We start from the raw sequence: 20,336 nt of genomic DNA on the forward strand, positions 1-20,336 counted from the left end.
TCGAGTGCGACGTGCGGACCAGGCAGATCCCCGGTGCGCCGGCCTACTGGCCGTATGGTGGTTTCGCTTCCAGCTCCGGCGCCGGCACGGCCAGCAGGTTCCTCCCGCGCGGTTACTGTCCACCGCAGTCTCCTCCGAGCGCTGCGTTCCGAACGCCGCCGCCGTATGGCGGTGCCGCTGCCGACGCCAGCGACCAGGCGCCACCGCGGTGCACGCTGGAGACGGACGAGGTGCTCAAGCTCCTCGTGCTGATCGGCAGGCCGGCGTTCATGGAGAGGGCAAGGAGAGTGCTCGGCCACAAGCGCGGGGTGGGACATGAGAAGCCAGTGACCATAGCCGGTGACGAAGGCGGGAAGGCCGGCGTACCGGCGGCCAAGCCGGGGAAGAAGGGCAGTGCCAGCGAGCCAGCCGCCAGCAGTGACGACGGCGCGAAGGCCCGCTTAACGGCGGCTAAGCCAGGGAAGAAGGACATTGCCGCCGCCGTCGAGTTCGGCCCGTTCGCGCCACCGAAGCTGATCATCCCCGGCCGGCAGCTGGGCTTCAGCCAGTTCGCCGGCTCGTCCGTTCAGCCGTTCAAGGTGACGCCTACTACGCCAGATGTTCCTGACAAGAAGAACAAGAAGGAGAAACGGGGTTGATCGAAACAATCTGCAGGTATTTTTACCGGTTTACAGGTTTACCTCGTCTGAGTCCTTGACTACACAGAAGGGCAGAATAATTTTGTTTTACTTCTAGTTCTCTCTCATCGCGTGTTGATATCGTGACACTTCCTCATCCAAAAATAAGTTTATTTTTTAATTTTTGAATACAATGTTTGATATTTGTCTTATTTGATTTTTTTACAATTAATATTATTTTTATTATTAGATGATAAAACATTAATAGTACTTTACATGTGAATAATTATTTTAAGTTTTTCTAGAAATTTTTCAAATAAGACAAGGACAAAGAAATCGAAAAATAAAGTTTTTCTGTGACGATGACGAAGGTAGTATGTAATATGGACGATGACTACTACCTCTCGTTTTCAACTTCTCAGAGTTTACAAGACAACTCTGAAATTCATATGTAGTTCATGTAGTACAGTGATAGATAAACCAGTATTAACATGCACACAGTTGTCTCCTTGAGCATTAACATGGAGCTTATTTATTTATATAGCTTAAAACTCTTCCCAACACCAGTACACCACCATCTTAAAGCGTTGCACGGCAGAAGGACTCACCTACAGGGCAAGCTTTCTGCATTAGCGAACTTCGAGAGGCCAGACCGTCAGAAGAAGAGTACCAGTTGCACTGGAATCAACCTTTCCAGTTATCCTTTGTCTTCCTAACTTCTCTCATTGCGTCAACTGGTGACTTGGCACCAAACTTTGCCTGCAAGGTCGATAGGCATGGTCTGCATAAGCATCACTGGCAAAGGAACTCGCTTCAAATTCAAGAACTGATAGTTGCTGTTAATTCTGATTAGCGTGGAGCTGAGGAAGCAAATTTCTAGATAATATGGAATAGCATTTATCTTGTTATACATCTTTATGACACAAAGATCTTCAAACACTTGCACAAAGAAACATAGTATCATGTCGAATAGAAGTAATAACTAATAAGCTGATTAAAACCTGTATTTCTGGCAGATCAACACGCATGAAGGTATTTATCTCGAATTCCTCTCCTATGGTTGATGGAACAGTTGGTTGGTTTGCTTCACGCTGCTTTTGAGCCCATTCCAATTTCTGCTTCACTTTTTCATTCTCTGGTTCTACAGTCAGTATGAATTTCAGGTTCTTAGCAGTGTACTGCAAGTCAAAATGAGACCAGTAAGAACAGAGTATAGCAGTTACCTTTTTTTGTTCAAATGGCATGTGGCATACACATTAAGTAGAATATATAACAAAGGGAGTCGTTGCACACATAAACTAATGGAAATTATGTTCTCCACCATTTGTGAAGAATAGACAGCATAAACTTACTCTTCCTTGATGCAGGAAACCATACGGTCCATACCACAATATTTGTTTTGCCGGATAAAAAACATATCAATTATTATCTTTTAGTTAAAGCTGCACAAACTAGCCTCATCCATTTTGTAATCCAGATTTCAAAGTTTCCAGCATCCTTAATAATTGAGGTTTAGAAGAGGTCCAAATTCAATCAAGAAAATGGCATTGAGTATGAAGTAAGCCGCCAAAGAGGTAAAACACTGCTTATCATGAGGAAGAGGGGGAGGGGGGGGGGGGGGGGGAGGCTAAGGCACACCGCATACATATTCTATGTATTTCACTATAAAGCTTCACACAACTTCACATCCCCAGTAAATGGACAGCCATTCTAGGAAGACAATCCAGCTTCGCTGACCCAGCGAAAAATTCTAGGAAGACAAAAGAAAATCTGAGAATAGAAAACGTACCTCATGCCCACAATAAACTCGAGTTGGCTTAGGCAGCGAGCCCAGTGTTACACAAAGGGACTGATACATTTGCTCAGCAGTACCCTCAAAAAACCTCCCACAGCCAGCAATGAACTGTACTAAAAAAGGTGGTCAATGCATCAAAAATAAAAGTAGCCATCAATGTAAGTCAGATGCAGATACTAACCAAGGTGTCTCCAGTAAACACTGCTGGATCTTCCTCCTCTTTACTAGTGACATAGTAGCTGATATGTCCTTTTGTGTGGCTGTTAGAAGAAGGGAAATGACAGGGACCATGGTAACAAGTAAGAGTAATAAACAAGCTGTTAAAGAAACATATGAAGACTGTCTAGATTGTGATTTAATTCAAATTGGTTTTATCAAACAGTTCAAGCAAACCGTTATAGCAATATCATAAGTGTTTGTGCTATTGGTCATAGCTCAGTGGCATGTCCAATTTCTCAAGTGGAAAACTGCAGGATGGGTTATTATAGTGCATATATGTGTAAAAATGTAGGGCTTATCCATCTATGAAGAGGTTTAAATTCTTACATTGGGTGCTTCTACAATCTTATAGAAGTAATCAAACTAATGATATCATAAATGAGGCTTATAAAAATAGTAAACAGCATACCATGGGGTGTGTAGGCATAGTATCTCAATGTCTTTCCCAAGGGACAATTTGATTCCATTCTCCACTTGGTCAGTGCAGCCTTTCACGTTGTCCAGGGATCCTCCATAGACCTTAACCCCTGGCACTGACTGCGCCATCTTTTCATTGCCACCAGCATGATCCCTACAACCACAAATTAGTTGCACATTAGCTCCCATCGTTTGGTCTTTTTAAAGCGACGGCTTATTAGCAACCGAAAAATAAATTGTGAGTAAACCTTTTATATACGTGTACATAGCAATTCAAAAGAAGTAGAATAAAGTACGATGAAAAAAATCACAAAATCAACTTCAAAATTAAGTTTTCAAGTTCAAATTTTGGCTTATAAGCATAAGTGAAATGATATGAGCTCGTTACCACTTCTCTACATGGTTGCTATCTTATTCAGCAAAATCGAGCAATGTGGCTCTTTATCTAGCACCTAAGAGTTATTTAAAAAACTGCATTTTGCGTACTTCTGTTTATTTCATCTGGAATTTTCACAACAGGGAGCAGGTCTCGCATGATGCAAAGCACTTCAGCAGCAAGTCCAGGCACTTCTTTCTCGATTTATTCTGAAATCTCAATCCCAAAATCCCCCAACTAACTCAATCAATCACTCTGGTGGTGGGTGATTGACTGATTGGTACCTGATCTTTGGGGGAAATTTTGGCACAATACTAATTGCATCCCACATGATGGGAAATTCTGGAAGGCCAACATTTCAGTTGAAATTCCCCCACAAATTACACTGGAAGGAGGACTAGGTGATGCCCGCGTACCAGTGATGGTGCGTGGTGAGGACGAAATCGATGCGAGCGCCGACCTCTGCGGCCGCCGCGAGCACCTTCTCCGGCTCCACGGGGTCGACGGCCGCCGCCGACCTGGTGCTCTCGTCCACGATTCTTCAAGAACGAACGAAACGAACAACCCATCAAGAAAACACATGCTAGAAACAAGAATCTGGAAGAAAACTGGGAGTGATTGGATTCAGGGAATCATCAGGGTACAGGTAGGCATAGTTGTCCTCCAGGCAAGCGACCGGGATGATCTTCATCTGGTCAGTGCTGGTCTCCTGCTCGAGCTCCTCGGGGCAGATGTTGTCCGAGCGAGACTTCCGAAGGCAGCTCCCGAGTCCCGACGGAGGAAGATGCGCAGGTGTGAGGTGTGTGTGTGGAGGGTTTGAGAAAAGGAAAAACGCAGCCGCTTAAGATAGGGCTTTTTATTTTTACATTTTCTTTATTAAAACTTTCTTAAAATCGTTTGAAAAAAATGCAGATTTATAATTCCAACGTCCAGCTATTGAGCGAAATAAATAAAATGTTCACTAACTGGCTACGAAATCCGACATAACATACGGCGATACGGCGAGTTGAGATCGTCTACCGGATTGATGAAATTTTACAGGGAGCCCCTCACCACCTACTACCTCGGCGTTCTATGCTCTGGGAGAGGACCACTTGCAAATATACTCTTTAATATGCACATTGATTTAATGCATTTGCATACATACCAACGGTATGTAGTCAAGAGTTGCCCCATTGCAGGAAGGGGATGGGTGGAAACCAAAGCAATAATCACTTTTATGTATGCCAGAATTGATGAATGCGTCATCAGCTCCTATACTTGTGCGTGAACAATAACCAAAAGCAACAATCACTCCAAAACATATTTAGTCAATTACCTCTTGTATGCATGCAAACACTTTAAATCAATGTACAAACCAAGGAGTATGTTTACATGTTTATTAGGCACATTTGCAAGTAGCTCTTACTGAGACATAAAACACTCGAGTAGTGTGGTGACAAGGGGACCGCTTTAAATTTCACTGCTGAGACATAAAACACTCGAGTAGTGTGGCGACAAGGGGACCGCTTTAAATTTCACCGCTCCGTTAGAAAACCGCTACTCGTCAGTTAATGGATTTTTTATATATTCCATCTACTAGCTAGGTGTTGGAAGTATGATTTGTATCTTTTAAACAATAATTTTTTTAAAAAATAATAATAAAAATATATAATAAAATTGAAGATGGGCGCCAAAGATTGGATTTTCTTATATATGTTTCAGTATTTTGATACAGACCATTAATCCAATACCTCTATAATGTATTTTTAAATTTGGCAATTTTTAAGATAATAGAGTTTTTATTAAAGCACGAGTAATTTTACATCACCAGTAGTCACTGTCTCTAGGCTGTGAGAATACTAAAAGAGAGAGAAAAAGAATCATATAGTATATCTCATATTTTTTGAAAAATATTATTGTTTTAATGGAAAATCGCAAAATTGGAGGTCGTCCGTTGAAAATCACAAAAATAGCAGCCTGTCGAACAATGGGTATTCGATAGGACCCTGTCGAACAGCAGAAGTGCAACAGGGGGCTCTATCGAACACCCAACGTTCGACTGGGCCCACCACCTGACGCGGAGTGGCCTGTTGAAGGCCTATCGAACTGCAGAAGGTCGATTGGGCCCTCCCACCTTCCTGTCAACATGCAGAAGGACGATAGGTCCCCCCCACCTCCCTGTCGACATGCAAGAGGACGATAGGCACCTGTCTAGGCCCGGTCGAACAGGGGCAGTTTGATAGGGCGTGTCGACCTCGCGGCCGTTACATCGAGTGCCCAGTCGACTGATGGCCGTTCAATATGACCTCTATCAAACTGCGGCAGTTCGACAGGCTGCTAATTTTGTGATTTTCCGCAGACGGCCTCTAAATTTATGATTTTTTATTAAAATAATAATATTTCTCAAAAAAATCGTATATCTCTTTGCTCCCTTTCATAAAAAAAAGGCCATGATTGTTTTTTCGATAATGAATTAAATCCAGCATTTGCTTCAACAAAATCTACACCCTTTCACAACAAGTTATTAAAAAAAATCACCAACAATAAGAATGAGATAATTTAGCTTATTAATTTGTACTATTGATCTGTTTGACTAAGATAATATTATAGGATGCACATGTCTAGCCAAGATATAATTGGATGGAGCATGGGAATGGATAGAACATGCTCAAGATAGAATTGCGAGATATCATACATGTACATCAGATGTGCTTAGATTTTTTTCTTTGAAACATTGATGTGATTAGATTAAACACGGGTTTTGAGAGAACATGCCAAATCTTGAGCAAGAACATTGATTGAGGTGGAGGGAAGCAAAATACTTTCGAGTTTCGACAATAGAGATATTGTCAGAAACTGTTAGAATGCAATAAGCCAATGCATTATAGCTTCCATCCAATCTAATGAAAATATTGGTTCTAATAGAACGAGAAGTTGCATACATCCACTGACATGGTTTAACCACGTTTGTGGTGACACTTTTTTATGCCAAACACGTGTAACGACCCTCCAGTGTGGAGAAAATAGTTGAAGTAACATCTTGATCTTGAAATAGCTCCTGATCTTAGCAATGGCGATAAGGATCCACTGATTGATTTGGGGATAACCATCCGTTTCGAGAGTGAACCTAAAGGCTCACAAAACAAACCTACAAAAAATAATATACTATCACAGTGGACTCAAACCTGAAATTGGTATAACATCAGTTAGACCGCTATCTGTCAGTTAGATCGCTATATCACCTACAGTCCGACTATCCTCCACTCGAAGACTTTGATCTCCTCTTAAATTTAGTCCCTGGTTAGACCACCATATCGACTAGCCTCCACGCAAAGACTCTCATCTCATTTTAAATTTAGTCCAAATTAATTTACTCTAATACCAAATCCAACTGAGTTTACCGGGATAATCCACATATCTTTTCTATATCTACCAGGAATAATTCACATATCTTTAATTTACCAGCAAATCGAGTTTACAACACGTACTGATGTATTTACCGCGCTACCGAAAACCTACGAGGCGGGCTGCAGTACGTACAGTTCGTAACGTACCTTGGCGTTGACACCATCGGGGACGATGCGTCCCTCGCTCTTAAGCCTGAGGTACTCGTCGCGCTTAAACTCGGTGAATCCCCTGCAGAAACCAATTAGCCACCAACACGTCACCCTCAATAGCTATCTGTCACGAACGATGAAGAGCGCACGCGCGCGCGCACGTACGTACGGCCACTTGGCGATGACGTATGCTGACCCTCTGGCGGCCGGGGAACACTTGAACACTTGGCGCGGCGGAGCGCCTCCTGCGCGTGGCCGGCGTGGGCGTCGCGGCAGCGGACGGAGAGCAGCACGTACCTGGCCGATGCGGACGCGGGCGCGCGCACGTAGTCCCCGTGGGGGCTTCCCGAAGGCGCCGCGCATCCCGGTCTGCATGCAGGCGGCCGGTCGGCGCCGGCGCAGGAGAAGCATCTTGTTGATGCGGGAGGACGCGGAACGAGTGGGCTCGGACGCGGAGGTGGAAGGCGTCCTTGCCGGCGTACGTGCTTGGCCATGTACTTGTTGCACGCGATCCGGGCGCGCCTCCAGCGTTTCGCTTGACACGTACGTTCTCCTTCTCCCAGCTCACCAGGTGCACGCGCAGCGGGAACTCGTCGGCGCCCCGCTTCTTCTGCCCCACGTCGAAGATGCGGGATCTTCGGGTCCGGCACGCCGCGGCGCCAGTACAGCGACGGCGACGGCAAACCGCAAACGACAAGTTGACTGTTGCCTACTCCTCCCCATGTTGATCGGCGGCGCAAATTAAGCGTCGCGACTCGCTGAGTGCTGGCGAAGTGTCGAGATGTGCGATTCGAAGAGATCATGGGGAGGCCCAACCAGGTGGTTTGATACATATTACTACCTCTACCTCCGTTTATGAATATAACATGTTTGATTTTTTAGTTACAACGTTTGACCATTCGTTTTATTTAAAAATTTTATACAAATATAAAAAATAACAAGTCGTACTTAGAGTTATTTTAATAATAAAGTAAGTCACAAGCAAAATAAATGATATTCTCATAATTTTTTAAATAAGACAAATGATCAAACATTACAAGCAAAAAAGTTAAACATCTTACATTATGAAACGGAGGGAGTAGTAGAGATTAGACGAAGAGGATGGAGCACGTGGGAAGGTTATGGCTTTGCCGTTCAGGAACGCGAACGTGGAGGCGAGCTACCACAACCAATGCCAATATGAGCAGCTCGCGTTATCACTAGAGGGGTGGACAAGAAACTCGTGGCTCGTTAGCTCGCTCGACTCGCAACAAGCTTTGCTCGACTCGTTCTATTTTTCTAACAAGCCGAGCCAACATTTTATCTCAATAAAAATAACGAGCCAGCTCGAGCTAGCTCGTGAGCCTTAACGAGCCAAAGTCCAAACCATAGCCCGTAGAACATAGGCCATGGGCCCATTAGCCCAATAAAGAAGAGAAGTCAAGTAAACCCAAGGCTCAACTCTCCTGGTCAATGACTCAACGCCGTCGTCACGTGACACATCTCTCTCGTGGTCTTAGGTTCTCAGCCTCTCGGGGACTCGGGTATCGGCGACGGGCGCGCTGCCTCTACCTCTGTCGCCGGTGTGTCGCCTCCCCACCTCCATCATTGACGCATCGCCTCCGCCGCCGTCTGCTGGCTCATCTCTCCCCAAGTTCAGCTCCACCGCCGGCTCTCCCAGACGGCCAGGCCCCAAGCCCTAAGCCCCCACCTCTGTCACCGACTCTCCCACCTCCGCCATTGCAAACATTGGCTCGTAAGCCTAACGAGCCAGCTTGAGATTTCCAACTAGTCGAGCCGAGTTAGATTTTTAGCTTGTTACGATAACAAGCCGAACTGAGCCAATTCATTTCTTAACGAGCTAAACCGAGCCGAGCCGAACCGAGCTGGCTCGATATCCACCCCATTAAGCGTATTCTTCCACAACGCCTCGGCAGGTGGGTGGCCCGGCCGTGTCGTGTGCGTGGGTTTGGGATCCTGGGAGATGGGCTGCATGGGATGGGCTTTCACCGAGCTGCAGCCCACGGCCACCACGGCCGACGCTTCATGCATGCCTACTCAACATTGGACGAGTACTCGTGTTTCTGGGCAGAAATGCATTTAGGCCTTGTTTAATTTCTAAATTTTTTTCAAAAACATCATATTAAACCTTTAAATATATATTTAAAGTATTAAACGTAGTCTAATCATAAAACAAATTTCAGATTCTGCCTGGGAACCGCGAGACGAATTTTTTGAGTCTAATTAATCCGTCATTAGCACATGTTGGTTACTGTAGCACTTATGACTAATCACGTCCTAATTAGGCTCAAAAGATTCGTCTCACGATTTCCCCCGTAACTGTGTAATTAGTTTTAGTGATTATGTATATTTAATACTTTCTTTAGATGTCCAAAGATTCGATGGGAAAAAAATTTAGGAACTAAACATGGCCTTAATGCATCATCTCCCTTGCACAATAAAGCATCAAGAAATGTGTAACAACTAGCAGTAGCTGATATTCTTGCGTTGGGCATCTGGGCTGCGTTGGCCGCTCGTTTACACGACTCCCCGATGAGCCCTCGCGATCGATGGATCGATGCGGCGATCCTGCAGTGCGTTCGGCTTTTCACGGGACGTAGTACATGGGGTTGGGGATCTTGAAGACGCGGTCGCCGACGTAGTCGCCCTGCAGGTCGCTCCACTGGTCGCCGACGTTGCCGCGGATCCTGTAGCCCTCCTCCTCCACCAGCCGCTTCCTCATCGCCGACTTGAACAGCGACGAGCTCTGTCCACGGTAGTCCGGGCTCCTGCATTGCAGAGCATAGTTATTGTACTGTCAGATATCCTGCTTTCTGAACTTTACCCGCGTTCAAGCTAACAAAGTATATCAATGTGTAATCTTAGGTGACTGAAAAGTTATACTCCCTCCATATTTTTATGTATGAAACCGTTGACTTTTAGAATGACGTTTGACCATTCGTCTTATTCAAAATTTATATCCAAATATGTAAACTTATAATGTATAATTAAAGTTTCTATAATAATAAATCATATTATAAAAAAATAATTAATAATTATATTTTTTTTAAATAAGACGAATGGTCAAACGTGGACCTAAAAGTCAACGGCGTTATATAAAAAAAATATGGAGGGAGTACATTTTAATTGACAAGCCGCCATGCGCTATTGGAAATATGAAAAATGGGGATTGTTGTTTCTTGCCGCTGTAAAATTTTACTAACATGGAGCAAGACCAGAACAGAGTGTGGTGAACAGATCATACCTCATGATGAGCCTCTCATACCCTAAGAACCCCTCTGACTCGAGATTATCTGATGTGCAAGTGGCCAGCGTCTCTTCATCCCTTCCGGAAAGAAGGAAAACTTTGAACCCCTTGGCCTGCAATGTGGCAAACAACTCAAGAACCGCAGGTATCCCCGGACAAGCCCCTTTGGTAGCCCACATCTTGAAGGCCGAGGGATCATAGGCCCTGGAATAAAAATACCCCCAACATCATCATCAGATATAGTATTAATTTGTAGAGATTTGTTCCGGTCCAATAAAAAGTACCTCGAGTTCCGAATCATTTTTTATCATTGGATCTAGTTGAGTAGGATGTTCACTGTTAGATCCAACGATCAGAAATGATTTGGTATCGCGAGATACCAGTACCTCGAGATACTTTTTGTTACTTTTTATTATACTGAAACAAATCTTTAATTTGTACTGAACTTGTTTATAAGGGATAATTGCTACATTTCGGGCATTAATTTGTACTTGACAGTACTACGTTTGGTGTTCTCGTAAGCTCATCCAAATTGATTAAAGAAAAGCTCGTCCAAAAGGTTAAACGTATTGATTATTAAGGACATATAGCTACCAGCCATAAAGTATCTTATTTTTAAATAATTGATACTATTTCATTAAATAATGGAATTGCATTTGGCCTTTGCATCTACCAGGAACGCACACAGCATATTAGGGGAAAAAAAGTACAACACGAACACACATGCTAGTTTGCAATAACTTGTTCTCCTACACCGTACTAGTAGATGATAAAGTTTATGGTGCTGATACTATATTGAGTTATTTACGGATAATTTAGAAAAAAAAATACTAGTTGGTTGAGGAAAAGTTGACTAAGTACAAAGAACCAAGAATGGACGAGCAAGTCTTCCCATACCCGAACTGCTTGGCTTCGTAGTAGAGCAGGTTAGAGAGGCATGTGTCGTCGATGTCAAGGATCCAGGCGTCGAGGCCGTCGGCGTCGGCCTCGACGGTGTCGACGTAGGCGGCGACCTGGTCCATGACGCTGCTCAGGTCCCTGCCGTACTGGCCCCGCGTCATGTAGCCCCTGACGTAGGCAACGCACGGCGCGGGCACCGTGCGCCACCCCCTGGCGTTGTTCGCCTCCACCATGACGCGCCAGCTCAGGCACCCGTCGTCGGCGTCGACGGACGCCGAGTGGCACGGCTTCGCCGCGACGTCGAGGGCGGCGGCGGCGGCGACGGCGACGACGAAATGCGTCAGCAGGACGACGAACGCGAGCCGCCACAGAGCGACGGGCGCCGTAGCCCGTGAATGCACCATTGCCGAAGCTAGACCTGCAGGCATCACCATGCATGCATCAGGAAACGCTAGCTTTCTGATTGACACTGACTCGTAAGCGCGTACATGAACCACAACGAAAGATTCACTTCAGACTTCATCACGACACCCCATTTCCAGACCAAAAGAAAGGAAGGGACACGGAAAGAAAAGAAAGATCACGATCTGATCGAGAGGCAGAGCGCTACTACTATACCTCGATTTGACAAGCAATTGCAGCGGGAGCGGGAGCGGGAGCAGCTATGCGGCCGGTCGGGCCGGGACAGGAGATGGTATTATATGATGCCCCCGAGCAGCAACTTGCGTGCTCATTTTATAGGGAGGTCCAGGGCTCCAGGCCCCCCATGGCCGGCGTGCAGTGTCACCTCCACAAAACGGAAGAAATTAAAAGGGGCATGATTACGCCATGGAAATTGGCAGGGAGGAGGACGGCCGGATGCACGCGGCACTGCCCTGCTTTAGGATTAGGTACGTGCAGTGCCTCCTCTCCGGTGTGTGTGTCCACCTCACGATGATGCCCCAGTTGCACCGCCAGCGCTCCAGGTGCGCGCCACGTGGACCCAACTGCGCCGCCGGCCCTGCAGCCCCGCCGCTAGCTAAGTGACATTGCCTGATGGCGACCTCGCCCACACGGCCACTGCCCTTTGCCGCTCTCTCTCTCTCTCTCTCTCTCAAAGCTGAGCTGCCAATAGACGAGAGCTGACGAAGCTAATATCTATATGCAGGCTGCTCCGATGTAATCCGGGGCGCGGCTGAGATGAATATTGACCACCAAGGGGGAAGGCTCTAGTAACGGAACGCACAAACAATGTAGGCTTTTTGCCGGTAGCTTGCTTTCCGCCGATGTTAATGGGCATGGTAAGCTTGCTTTCCGGCGATGTGAATGGGCATGGTGGATCACTGGATGGGTACTGCAGAAATGGAGCCTGCATTAGATCGATCGAGGCGGAGAGCTACCTCTGCAGCTTTAATTCCTTAACCATTAACCAATTAGAGGACTAGGATATAGTAGTGTAGGAATGAGACCAACTCTAACCAGCCTAGATTGAATTAAGTCCGTTGAAAAACGAAAGGATCTATGAGCTAATGTACCATATCCAATGAGTAGGTCAACTCACAAGATCTGATCCCACCGAATACACGCATTGGTTCTTTTTTTTTAGGTTAATTTTCATCAAGGGGAAAAAAGGGAACATGCACTGATGCACTCCCTAAATACCCAAATGCATACAAGTAACAAGCATACTAAATTATTTTACCTGGATTTTATGGTAGTTTCTTACGAATCAGTTTAATTCCCACAGGTGATGGCAAAACTCACACGATCCAAAGGAAAATATTTTCTTACCATCCAGTGCGAGCACTTTACTCGAGATGCCCGTTACGTTTGGTTCGTGAACGGGGTGAGTTGAGTTGGATCTATTCCTAGATGGTAGGATGTGTTGTTTTCATTTTTTTTGTTTGGTTAGATGGGTTAGACCATGTTTTTTTTTGATGATAGAGATGAGATGGGATGAGTTGGACCTGTTTTTTATTTGGTTGAAGAGATGAGATGGGATAAATGTTACCTCTCATATCTAAAATAAAATATTAAATACTAGGATTAATATATGAATAACCTAAAGTAATTGAATGTATATTTATACAAATAATATATTTAAATAAATTTAATAAATAAAATGGACACCCCCTCTGTACGTCGTGGTCCTCCTTGGAGGGATCCGTCCCACCCTCTCAGATCCAGGTCCAACCCATCCCACCCTTCCACCAACCAAACAGGGTCGGGGTCCCATCCCTAAAAACAAACACATCCTAAATCACTCAAAACTACTGATTATCAATTCAAAATATGCTCATTCTTTACCTTCTATACAATTCAAAACAGTTCTATCATCTTTCCACCAACCAAGCAGGGTCGGGGTCCCATCCCTGAAAACAAACACATCCTAAATCACTCAAAACTACTAATTATCAATTCAAAATATGCTCATTCTTTACATTCTACACAATTCAAAACAGTTCTATCATCTTTCTCTTTGATTCACCTATGTTAATTGCTTCTCTATGGAACACACATGTCAATACGAAATCCAGGCAAGTTCTATTTTTGCATGTACTGGGTGTGCACAAGTCAACCAACTGTGTTGCGAGGAAGGGAGTAGCCACAAACACATAAAGATGTGTTTGCCTTTGCTTTAACTAGCACCGAACAATCCAAAGTATGCACTTGTAATAGAAACGGCTAAGTCTAGTAGCCACTCACCATTAGTGGGAAATGGACAATAGCCTGCAACATGTAATCTGGAACCTCCCATTCAAAAATATATATATGTAACATTGTCTGGAACGCACCTACGAAACTTTAGCGTAGTATAGCCCACCAGTATCAACCTTTGTATAGCTGAATTGTATTTCCTAGGCATGTGGCACATATACAATGGGAATAGCAAAAACCCATTAACCACATTTTGTCCGTGAAGCAATTAAGATAAGACTATGCCCGAGCTGTGCATGTACATTCCATATCAGATTAGTTAAGACGCACTGAATCATCATACATCATAATTCATAATCAGCAGATTATGGTTCATCAAGAATTTCTTGGGTGAAACCTTTAGGTGCGGCCCTTCTGAAGACAACATGGAAACATACCTTAAAATTCAAGGTTTTTTTTGTTGGGGGGAGGGACAATTGAAGGAGCAGCTAATATTCAAAACTAACTTGTAGATAAACTCATGAAAATATTATAAGTCGTGTATGTACACAAGATACATTTCCTGCATATAAATGCATATCTTAATATTGTAATCTAAAATAAAAAGGGAATGTGGCCTATACTCAATGGAGAACTCAATGCCCCACTTCCGAAAGTTAAAATAGGTCAGGCTAAATGGGGGCACTTAGCCACTAAATCAACGTCTACCGAATTTGGTATGCATTGCTCTCAGAATGCATACTATGAATGTATGGAAGCAAGGGAGTGACAAATCTGTTATGATAAGCAGCCAATTGGCTGTCTACTGCCCAACAGGTCATTTCAAGTATTTGATCTGCAATGGAGCATCAGACATCAGTCAAATCCCTAAGAACCTGATTCACTTCATTGAATACCAATCTAAAATATATTTTCATTGTTGTTCTCTTTAATCAAGTGGAATTACTGACACTGTTCACAATCTAAGTACATGGGAAAACTATTACAGGCACAGAGGAATCAAAATTGCTCAAAACTAAAAACAAAAAAGAAGAGGAAATAAAACAACATTTCTGCTATACAGTAGCAATTTCTTTGTAGCCAGACTCATCGATGTAGTTAGCTAGAGATCTGTCTCCCGTCTTTACTATCTTGCCCTTGTCCTGGAAGTAACAGATCATAATCAATACGAGTGCATGCCCTTCATTTAGGGCTCCATGTGTACCTCTTTAATTGATGCTTGGTGTTCCGCTTGGTCAGACATATTGTGAGCATAATTGTTAAAAGTATCAAATTTTGGATATATGAAACCTACATCACTAGGCTTATAAAAACTTGTAATATTTTTTAATAAATTATAGTGATGGAACATTTAAAAATAAGTGGACATTGGCCAAATCCAAGATACCATGAAAAGGCAAAGCATGCAGATAAGAAAACAGATGGGGAGCATGATGCATGGAGTGGAGATACATTTTTTAAGAATTGCCGTGTTTGGGCTGAATGCTTGAGTGTCTTAACTTATTGATAAAAGTATTAAACTCATTTGAACAGATAAATTTATTATCAAGTGCAATAGTTCACAAAGGGATATTTGGCTATACGCCTTACCATGATGTGAACATAACTGGGCTGGATAAGATCCAAGAGGCGTTGGTAATGTGTAATCATCATAACAGAGTTGTGTGGTGTCAATATCCCATTCACTGCTTTAGCTACATATTCGAGTGCATCAACATCTAATCCTGAATCAATTTCGTCAAGAAGAGCTAAATCAGCCCCAAGGACCTGAAATTGATTTAAAAAAGACACAAATGAGAGCTAGAAATTTAATGAAATACATAATTAGATAGTCAAAGCAATTTCCACTGACAGGTAAACATATTCAAGGAAGCATTGTCCCACAAAGATATATCTTCTCACACTTTTTCAGGATTTGCTGATATTTATCAGTCATAAATATCAGTAAATTGCATTTTGGTCAACAAAGTTTCATTCTAGACCCCCAAAAAAACTAATGGAACAAGGGTGCTGCATAAAGGATTACACATTTAACAGAACATTGCATCTGGAAGAAACATCTAGTGAATCTTCGTGGGATGAAAGTGGATCTTGATTATATGAAAACACTAGTTTGTATTTTATTCTTGGAGTACGAAACACTTAAGGGAAGTTTTCACCAAATTCATGTTCAGATGAAAAAAACAAGTGTAATATTCATTTGATAACTAAACTAAGATGTCATATAGCTACATAGTAATCTTACAGAGAGTTGCAGTATCTCATTGCGCTTCCTTTCACCACCACTAAACCCTTCATTGACAGCACGGTTAAGGATCTCTGCATTCATATTCAAGGCATTAACCTTTTCCTCTATAATTGGAAAAACCTGTATGATAAAGAAAAGTTATGTCAGAGTTCCTTGAAATTGGAAATAACTCAACAGTAAGAAACGGCCAAAAAAAACAAACAAAGAAAGAAACAAGTAAACCCAGAGATTTATATGTATCATCAAGCTCAATTAAGTTACATAAATATAACATTATGCAAGTATCTAAAAACAAAAATCAACACTGGGAGTATGGGACATGTTAATTTAATCCCAATCATTCATGTAAGATATCATATTCCCTCTGTCCCAATTTATATAGCTACTCACAACATTCAAATGTTGTCCCAACATATAGCTACTTATCCACCATTCAAACTATTCCCTCATCTGAACCAATCACAAGTCACAGCCATCTTCCCATTTAATTTATCCACCTACTTCCTCATCTTGACTATTCACAACCATTCCTCAATTAATTTCACCTGTCTCTTAATCTCCATAAAAAAACTACATAAGTTTTTATATTTTGGAATGGAGGAAGTAGTAATCTAGTACAATAGGTCATACGTCAAATGGTGAGAAACACATGAGACCTTATAATTCTCTTCGCAAATTAAGAATGCAATGTTAAAATGTCTTACACCGTAAGTAGAAAGTTCAAACCTGAAGAGGCTCTAATGCTGGTAGACCCTTCTTCTCTCTGCGAGCATTTAATGCCATGAGCAGAAAATCATAATTGTTCACTCCAGGAATCTCGACAGGTGCTTGGAAACTCATAAAGATGCCTGCAAGAGATCTTTCCTCTGGATCCATGTCAATCAAATTTTCACCCTTAAAGAGCACACTACCACCAGTTACCTCATACTCTGGATGGCCAGCCAGAACCTGCAATAAAGGATGCAACAATCGACTGATTTTGTAGATATCACCACAACTAACACAGTTATTTTCTCAGTTTAATCAGGATGGTGGAAACCCACATTGACCACCTGGGGAGTTGGATCTCTACAAGCCCTTAAGTTGAAAATCACAAATTAGATTATCCTACTTGGCTGCTTGAACTTTCTAAAGCTAAATTAAGCATAAATGTAAGGTTACCAGAGAACCTCTTGTATGGATGGGCACAGTTTCATGTCGAATCAAAAACTAGAGAAGCCAGGCAGCAACAACTTCTTATAGAAACAATTCTGTTGCAGTCAGAAAAACTTTATTTGTGTCTATATAAAAATTATTATATAGAAGCAGAAGTACTACATGAGTAACATGTAATATTTCTGTACTGGATCGATCCTAGCAAAGTTCCTTTTCTAATATTTTGTTTTGGGCACTGTTACGATACCTTCTACTACTAGCAACAGTAGTGTAGTAAAATTTAAATATAACTATATTTTAATAAGCATATTAAATATTTTATTTGAAACTTTGGTAAGATATATTTACCAATTCATCTATTTTAACATATCGGAAAATCCTACCGAGGCAATCATATTTGTTTTGGTAGATATGCTCTTCAAGCACTTGAACCCACTTGGATTACGGCGAGGCAGATAGAAGCAGGACGAAGAGCAATGACACGATATGCACGTCGTGGTGGAAAAATCTGGGTACGTATATTTTCCGACAAGCCGGTTACAATAAGACCCACGGAAACATGTATGGGATCAGGAAAGGGATCCCCTGAATATTGGGTAGCCGTTGTTAAACCAGGTTGAATACTTTATAAAATGGACTGTGCATCTGAAACAGTAGCTAGAGCAGTTATTTCCATAGCTGCCAGTAAAATGCCCATGCGAAGTCAATTTCTTTGACTAGAAATATAACCCCCCCCCCTCCCCCCAACACACACACACCACCACCACCACCACCACCAAAAAAAGTAATGTTGAAAATTAAAAAACCAAGTTCTTCTTTCTGAAAAGACAAAATTTATGGTATATGGCACACAAATTTATTGCAATATATATTTTAATTCCAATTTAGCCCTATAAAATGTCGGGACAATTTCATTCTTACCCCTATTTTGATCTCTAATATTGATTTTACTCCTTCTTTTTAAAGTTTTTATTTTTACCCCTGTTTTTTTGAACTCAATCAAAAGTCTGCCCCTCTTTTGGATGGAGGGCACTAACAGTGTTAAATCGACCGTTAAAGTACCATTTTATCCTTTGTCGGAAATTACATTTTTATTCTTGTATTTTTATCATATGTGGTTTTGCCATCCGTTTTAAATCACATTAGTATATATACATTAATAGAAGCACCGTTAAGAATACAATGATAAAAATGAAATTTTCGACAAAGGGTAAAATGATACGTTAATGACTAACTTAACACCGTTAGTATATTCCATCCAAAAGAAGGCAGCATGTGGATTGAGTTTAAAAAAACAAGGGTAAAAATAAAAACCCTAAAAAAGAAGGGTAAAATCAATATTAGAGATCGCAACAAGGACAAGAACAAAATTGCCCCTAAAATATCTACTACAAATGTAGTATAATAAAATCAAATACATTGGATTCAAAGCAACAAATGGCTCATAATCATTCAAGGGTATCTTTTAAAAATCCAATGTTTTTGGCAATACTTTTGTACTGGGTCGATCCTAGCAAAGTTCCTCTTCTAATATTTTGTTTTGGGCAGGATAAGAATGAATGCATGATGCATCGAGCAGAAGCACCTTACCTTCATGAGAGTGCTCTTTCCGGAGCCGTTCTGACCCATGAGCGCATGAACCTGAAACACGCAGACGAAGACCAAATGTAATTACCCTGACCTCACACTCATAAGCACTATAATCCAGCAAATAACCACACAAAACTAACCTCGCCCTCCCGGATGGTGAGGTTGACGCCGCTGAGGATCTCCTGCCTGTTCTCCTTCACGCAGGCGACGAGATCGCGCGCCTCGAGAAGCGGCCTCCCGGCGGACTCCGCGGCGGCGGAGATCGCGGCCGTCCAGCGGCGCCGCGGCCGAAGGGAGACGGACCTCGGGGCCGGCGGCTGGTGGCGGGGGAGGGGGCGGGATGAAGAGGAGGAGAAGAGAGGGGAGGAAGAGGATAAGGCCGCGGCGGCCATGGGCGGCGCCATGGGAGGGAGGGAAGGTGAGGTTCGTGCGGTGCGCCTCCGGATGCTTCTTCCCTCGTCGTCGCGGCGCGGCTTCGGATGACGAGAGGGGCGGCGGCGAATGGGTGCTAGGGCCTAGGCGGTAGGTGTACCTTCTGTGGGCCGTTTACTCGGGAGATTTCGCGCTCGCCAGTGCTGGGCCGAGATTACGGCCCCATTGGGCTGAATATGTTGTTCCAGATTCTTGGACTTCTTTTTATTTTTATTATTTGAGGGATGTAAATCTAAAATTGCTCTTTCATGTTTCTTCATTTGCCACATCCTCGGTGAATAAAAACCAAGGGATGGCAAGTTTGTTCGTGGATACGGGTACCGTAGGCACCTGACCTGACGAGTATAGATATAGATGTAAATTTTTGTCTATGGGTGTATCCGTCCGTAACCCGACTACCTAACGAGTAGCAGTTGGGTTTTAATTTTTACCCGTGAGTAACTCGTACTCGACCCGAATATATAGGATGATCAATAGATTTTTTTTTGACCCAATTAGCCCATATAAAAATCATACTTGTATATCATTGTAATACTTTGGTTGGTAATTCACTATTTTAGGTATGATACTATGATTTTGATACCATTTTTCTTTTTATTTATAAGTGGAGTTCATTATTTTTTTTACTGTTTTTTATGGATATTGGATAAGAAATTAAGGATGTGTTTATTTCAAAATACCCAATGGGTACCAAGCGCCCTTTAGGACATGGATATGGACATAATATTTTACCCGCTAAATAATTCGGGTATGGGTTGGATATGTATGGATGGTATCGGGTCGGATATGTTCTTGCTCCGCCCGTACCTGACTCGACCCATTGCCACACCTAGGCCACGATGCCACATGATCCACATATACACAAACACGAGGCAAGAGAGCAAATGTTTCAGAATATCGATAATCGTGATATATATGTATTGATAATAATTGTGGTACAATCAATATCGAAAATCATGGTTTCGGATGTGAAAACCGCTTGACATGTCATGATTATCATGACAAATTTTGTAGCATGTTTTTGATTTTAAAACATCACAAAAATTTTCAAGCTATGCCACGGCTTACAAAAGCCGCATCCGGTGGCTCAAGATGATAATCACGATAAGGCAAACCCTCTATATGACATATGCTAGTTATCGTCTGTTCGTGTGTTCTTTCTCT

At 42.8% G+C, this 20,336-nt stretch overlaps 3 protein-coding genes and 1 pseudogene across 3 annotated transcripts; all 4 read right to left on the reverse strand.

Moving 5' to 3' along the window:
* Positions 1-1,021: 1,021 nt before the first annotated feature.
* Positions 1,022-4,237, reverse strand: LOC102720776 (hydroxyacylglutathione hydrolase cytoplasmic). The gene is made up of 7 exons (XM_006649972.2): positions 4,069-4,237; positions 3,841-3,963; positions 3,041-3,202; positions 2,594-2,672; positions 2,407-2,520; positions 1,619-1,795; positions 1,022-1,376 (listed from the first exon to the last, which is right to left on the reverse strand). The coding sequence occupies exons 1-7, from the start codon at positions 4,113-4,115 to the stop codon at positions 1,302-1,304; spliced, it is 777 nt and encodes a 258-aa protein (XP_006650035.1). The 5' UTR covers positions 4,116-4,237; the 3' UTR covers positions 1,022-1,301.
* Positions 4,238-6,157: 1,920 nt separating this feature from the next.
* LOC102713456 lies at positions 6,158-7,766 on the reverse strand (annotated as a pseudogene).
* A 1,611-nt stretch (positions 7,767-9,377) lies between these two features.
* Positions 9,378-11,638, reverse strand: LOC102721147 (acid phosphatase 1). Its single transcript, XM_015834395.2, has 4 exons — positions 11,599-11,638; positions 11,108-11,528; positions 10,208-10,414; positions 9,378-9,731 (listed from the first exon to the last, which is right to left on the reverse strand). The coding sequence occupies exons 2-4, from the start codon at positions 11,512-11,514 to the stop codon at positions 9,551-9,553; spliced, it is 795 nt and encodes a 264-aa protein (XP_015689881.2). The 5' UTR covers positions 11,515-11,528; positions 11,599-11,638; the 3' UTR covers positions 9,378-9,550.
* A 2,944-nt stretch (positions 11,639-14,582) lies between these two features.
* Positions 14,583-19,229, reverse strand: LOC102721433 (ABC transporter I family member 6, chloroplastic). The gene is made up of 6 exons (XM_006649973.3): positions 18,881-19,229; positions 18,741-18,791; positions 16,722-16,943; positions 15,993-16,115; positions 15,338-15,514; positions 14,583-14,889 (listed from the first exon to the last, which is right to left on the reverse strand). Exons 1-6 carry the CDS (start codon positions 19,142-19,144, stop codon positions 14,803-14,805), a joined length of 924 nt encoding a protein of 307 aa, XP_006650036.2. The 5' UTR covers positions 19,145-19,229; the 3' UTR covers positions 14,583-14,802.
* Positions 19,230-20,336: the final 1,107 nt, after the last annotated feature.

This window comes from Oryza brachyantha, chromosome 3 (genome assembly GCF_000231095.2).
Source record: "Oryza brachyantha chromosome 3, ObraRS2, whole genome shotgun sequence".
Lineage (NCBI taxonomy): Eukaryota > Viridiplantae > Streptophyta > Magnoliopsida > Poales > Poaceae > Oryza > Oryza brachyantha.

Bases quoted from the DNA above. Each gene is read 5' to 3' on its own strand.
- LOC102721433 (XM_006649973.3), bottom strand. From the start codon at position 19,144: ATGGCGCCGCCCATGGCCGCCGCGGCCTTATCCTCTTCCTCCCCTCTC. The intron at 16,944-18,740 runs GTAAGGTGCTTC...CCTTTATTGCAG, and splicing joins GAAAGAGCACTCTCATGAAG to GTTCTGGCTGGCCATCCAGA. The intron at 16,116-16,721 runs GTTTGAACTTTC...TTTATCATACAG, and splicing joins CAGCATTAGAGCCTCTTCAG to GTTTTTCCAATTATAGAGGA.
- LOC102721147 (XM_015834395.2), bottom strand. From the start codon at position 11,514: ATGGTGCATTCACGGGCTACGGCGCCCGTCGCTCTGTGGCGGCTCGCG. The intron at 10,415-11,107 runs GTATGGGAAGAC...TTTTTATTCCAG, and splicing joins TACGAAGCCAAGCAGTTCGG to GGCCTATGATCCCTCGGCCT. The intron at 9,732-10,207 runs GTATGATCTGTT...TCTGCAATGCAG, and splicing joins TATGAGAGGCTCATCATGAG to GAGCCCGGACTACCGTGGAC.
- LOC102720776 (XM_006649972.2), bottom strand. From the start codon at position 4,115: ATGAAGATCATCCCGGTCGCTTGCCTGGAGGACAACTATGCCTACCT. The intron at 2,521-2,593 runs GTTAGTATCTGC...TTTTTAGTACAG, and splicing joins TGTTTACTGGAGACACCTTG to TTCATTGCTGGCTGTGGGAG. The intron at 1,796-2,406 runs GTACGTTTTCTA...TTTGACTTGCAG, and splicing joins GAGTTTATTGTGGGCATGAG to TACACTGCTAAGAACCTGAA.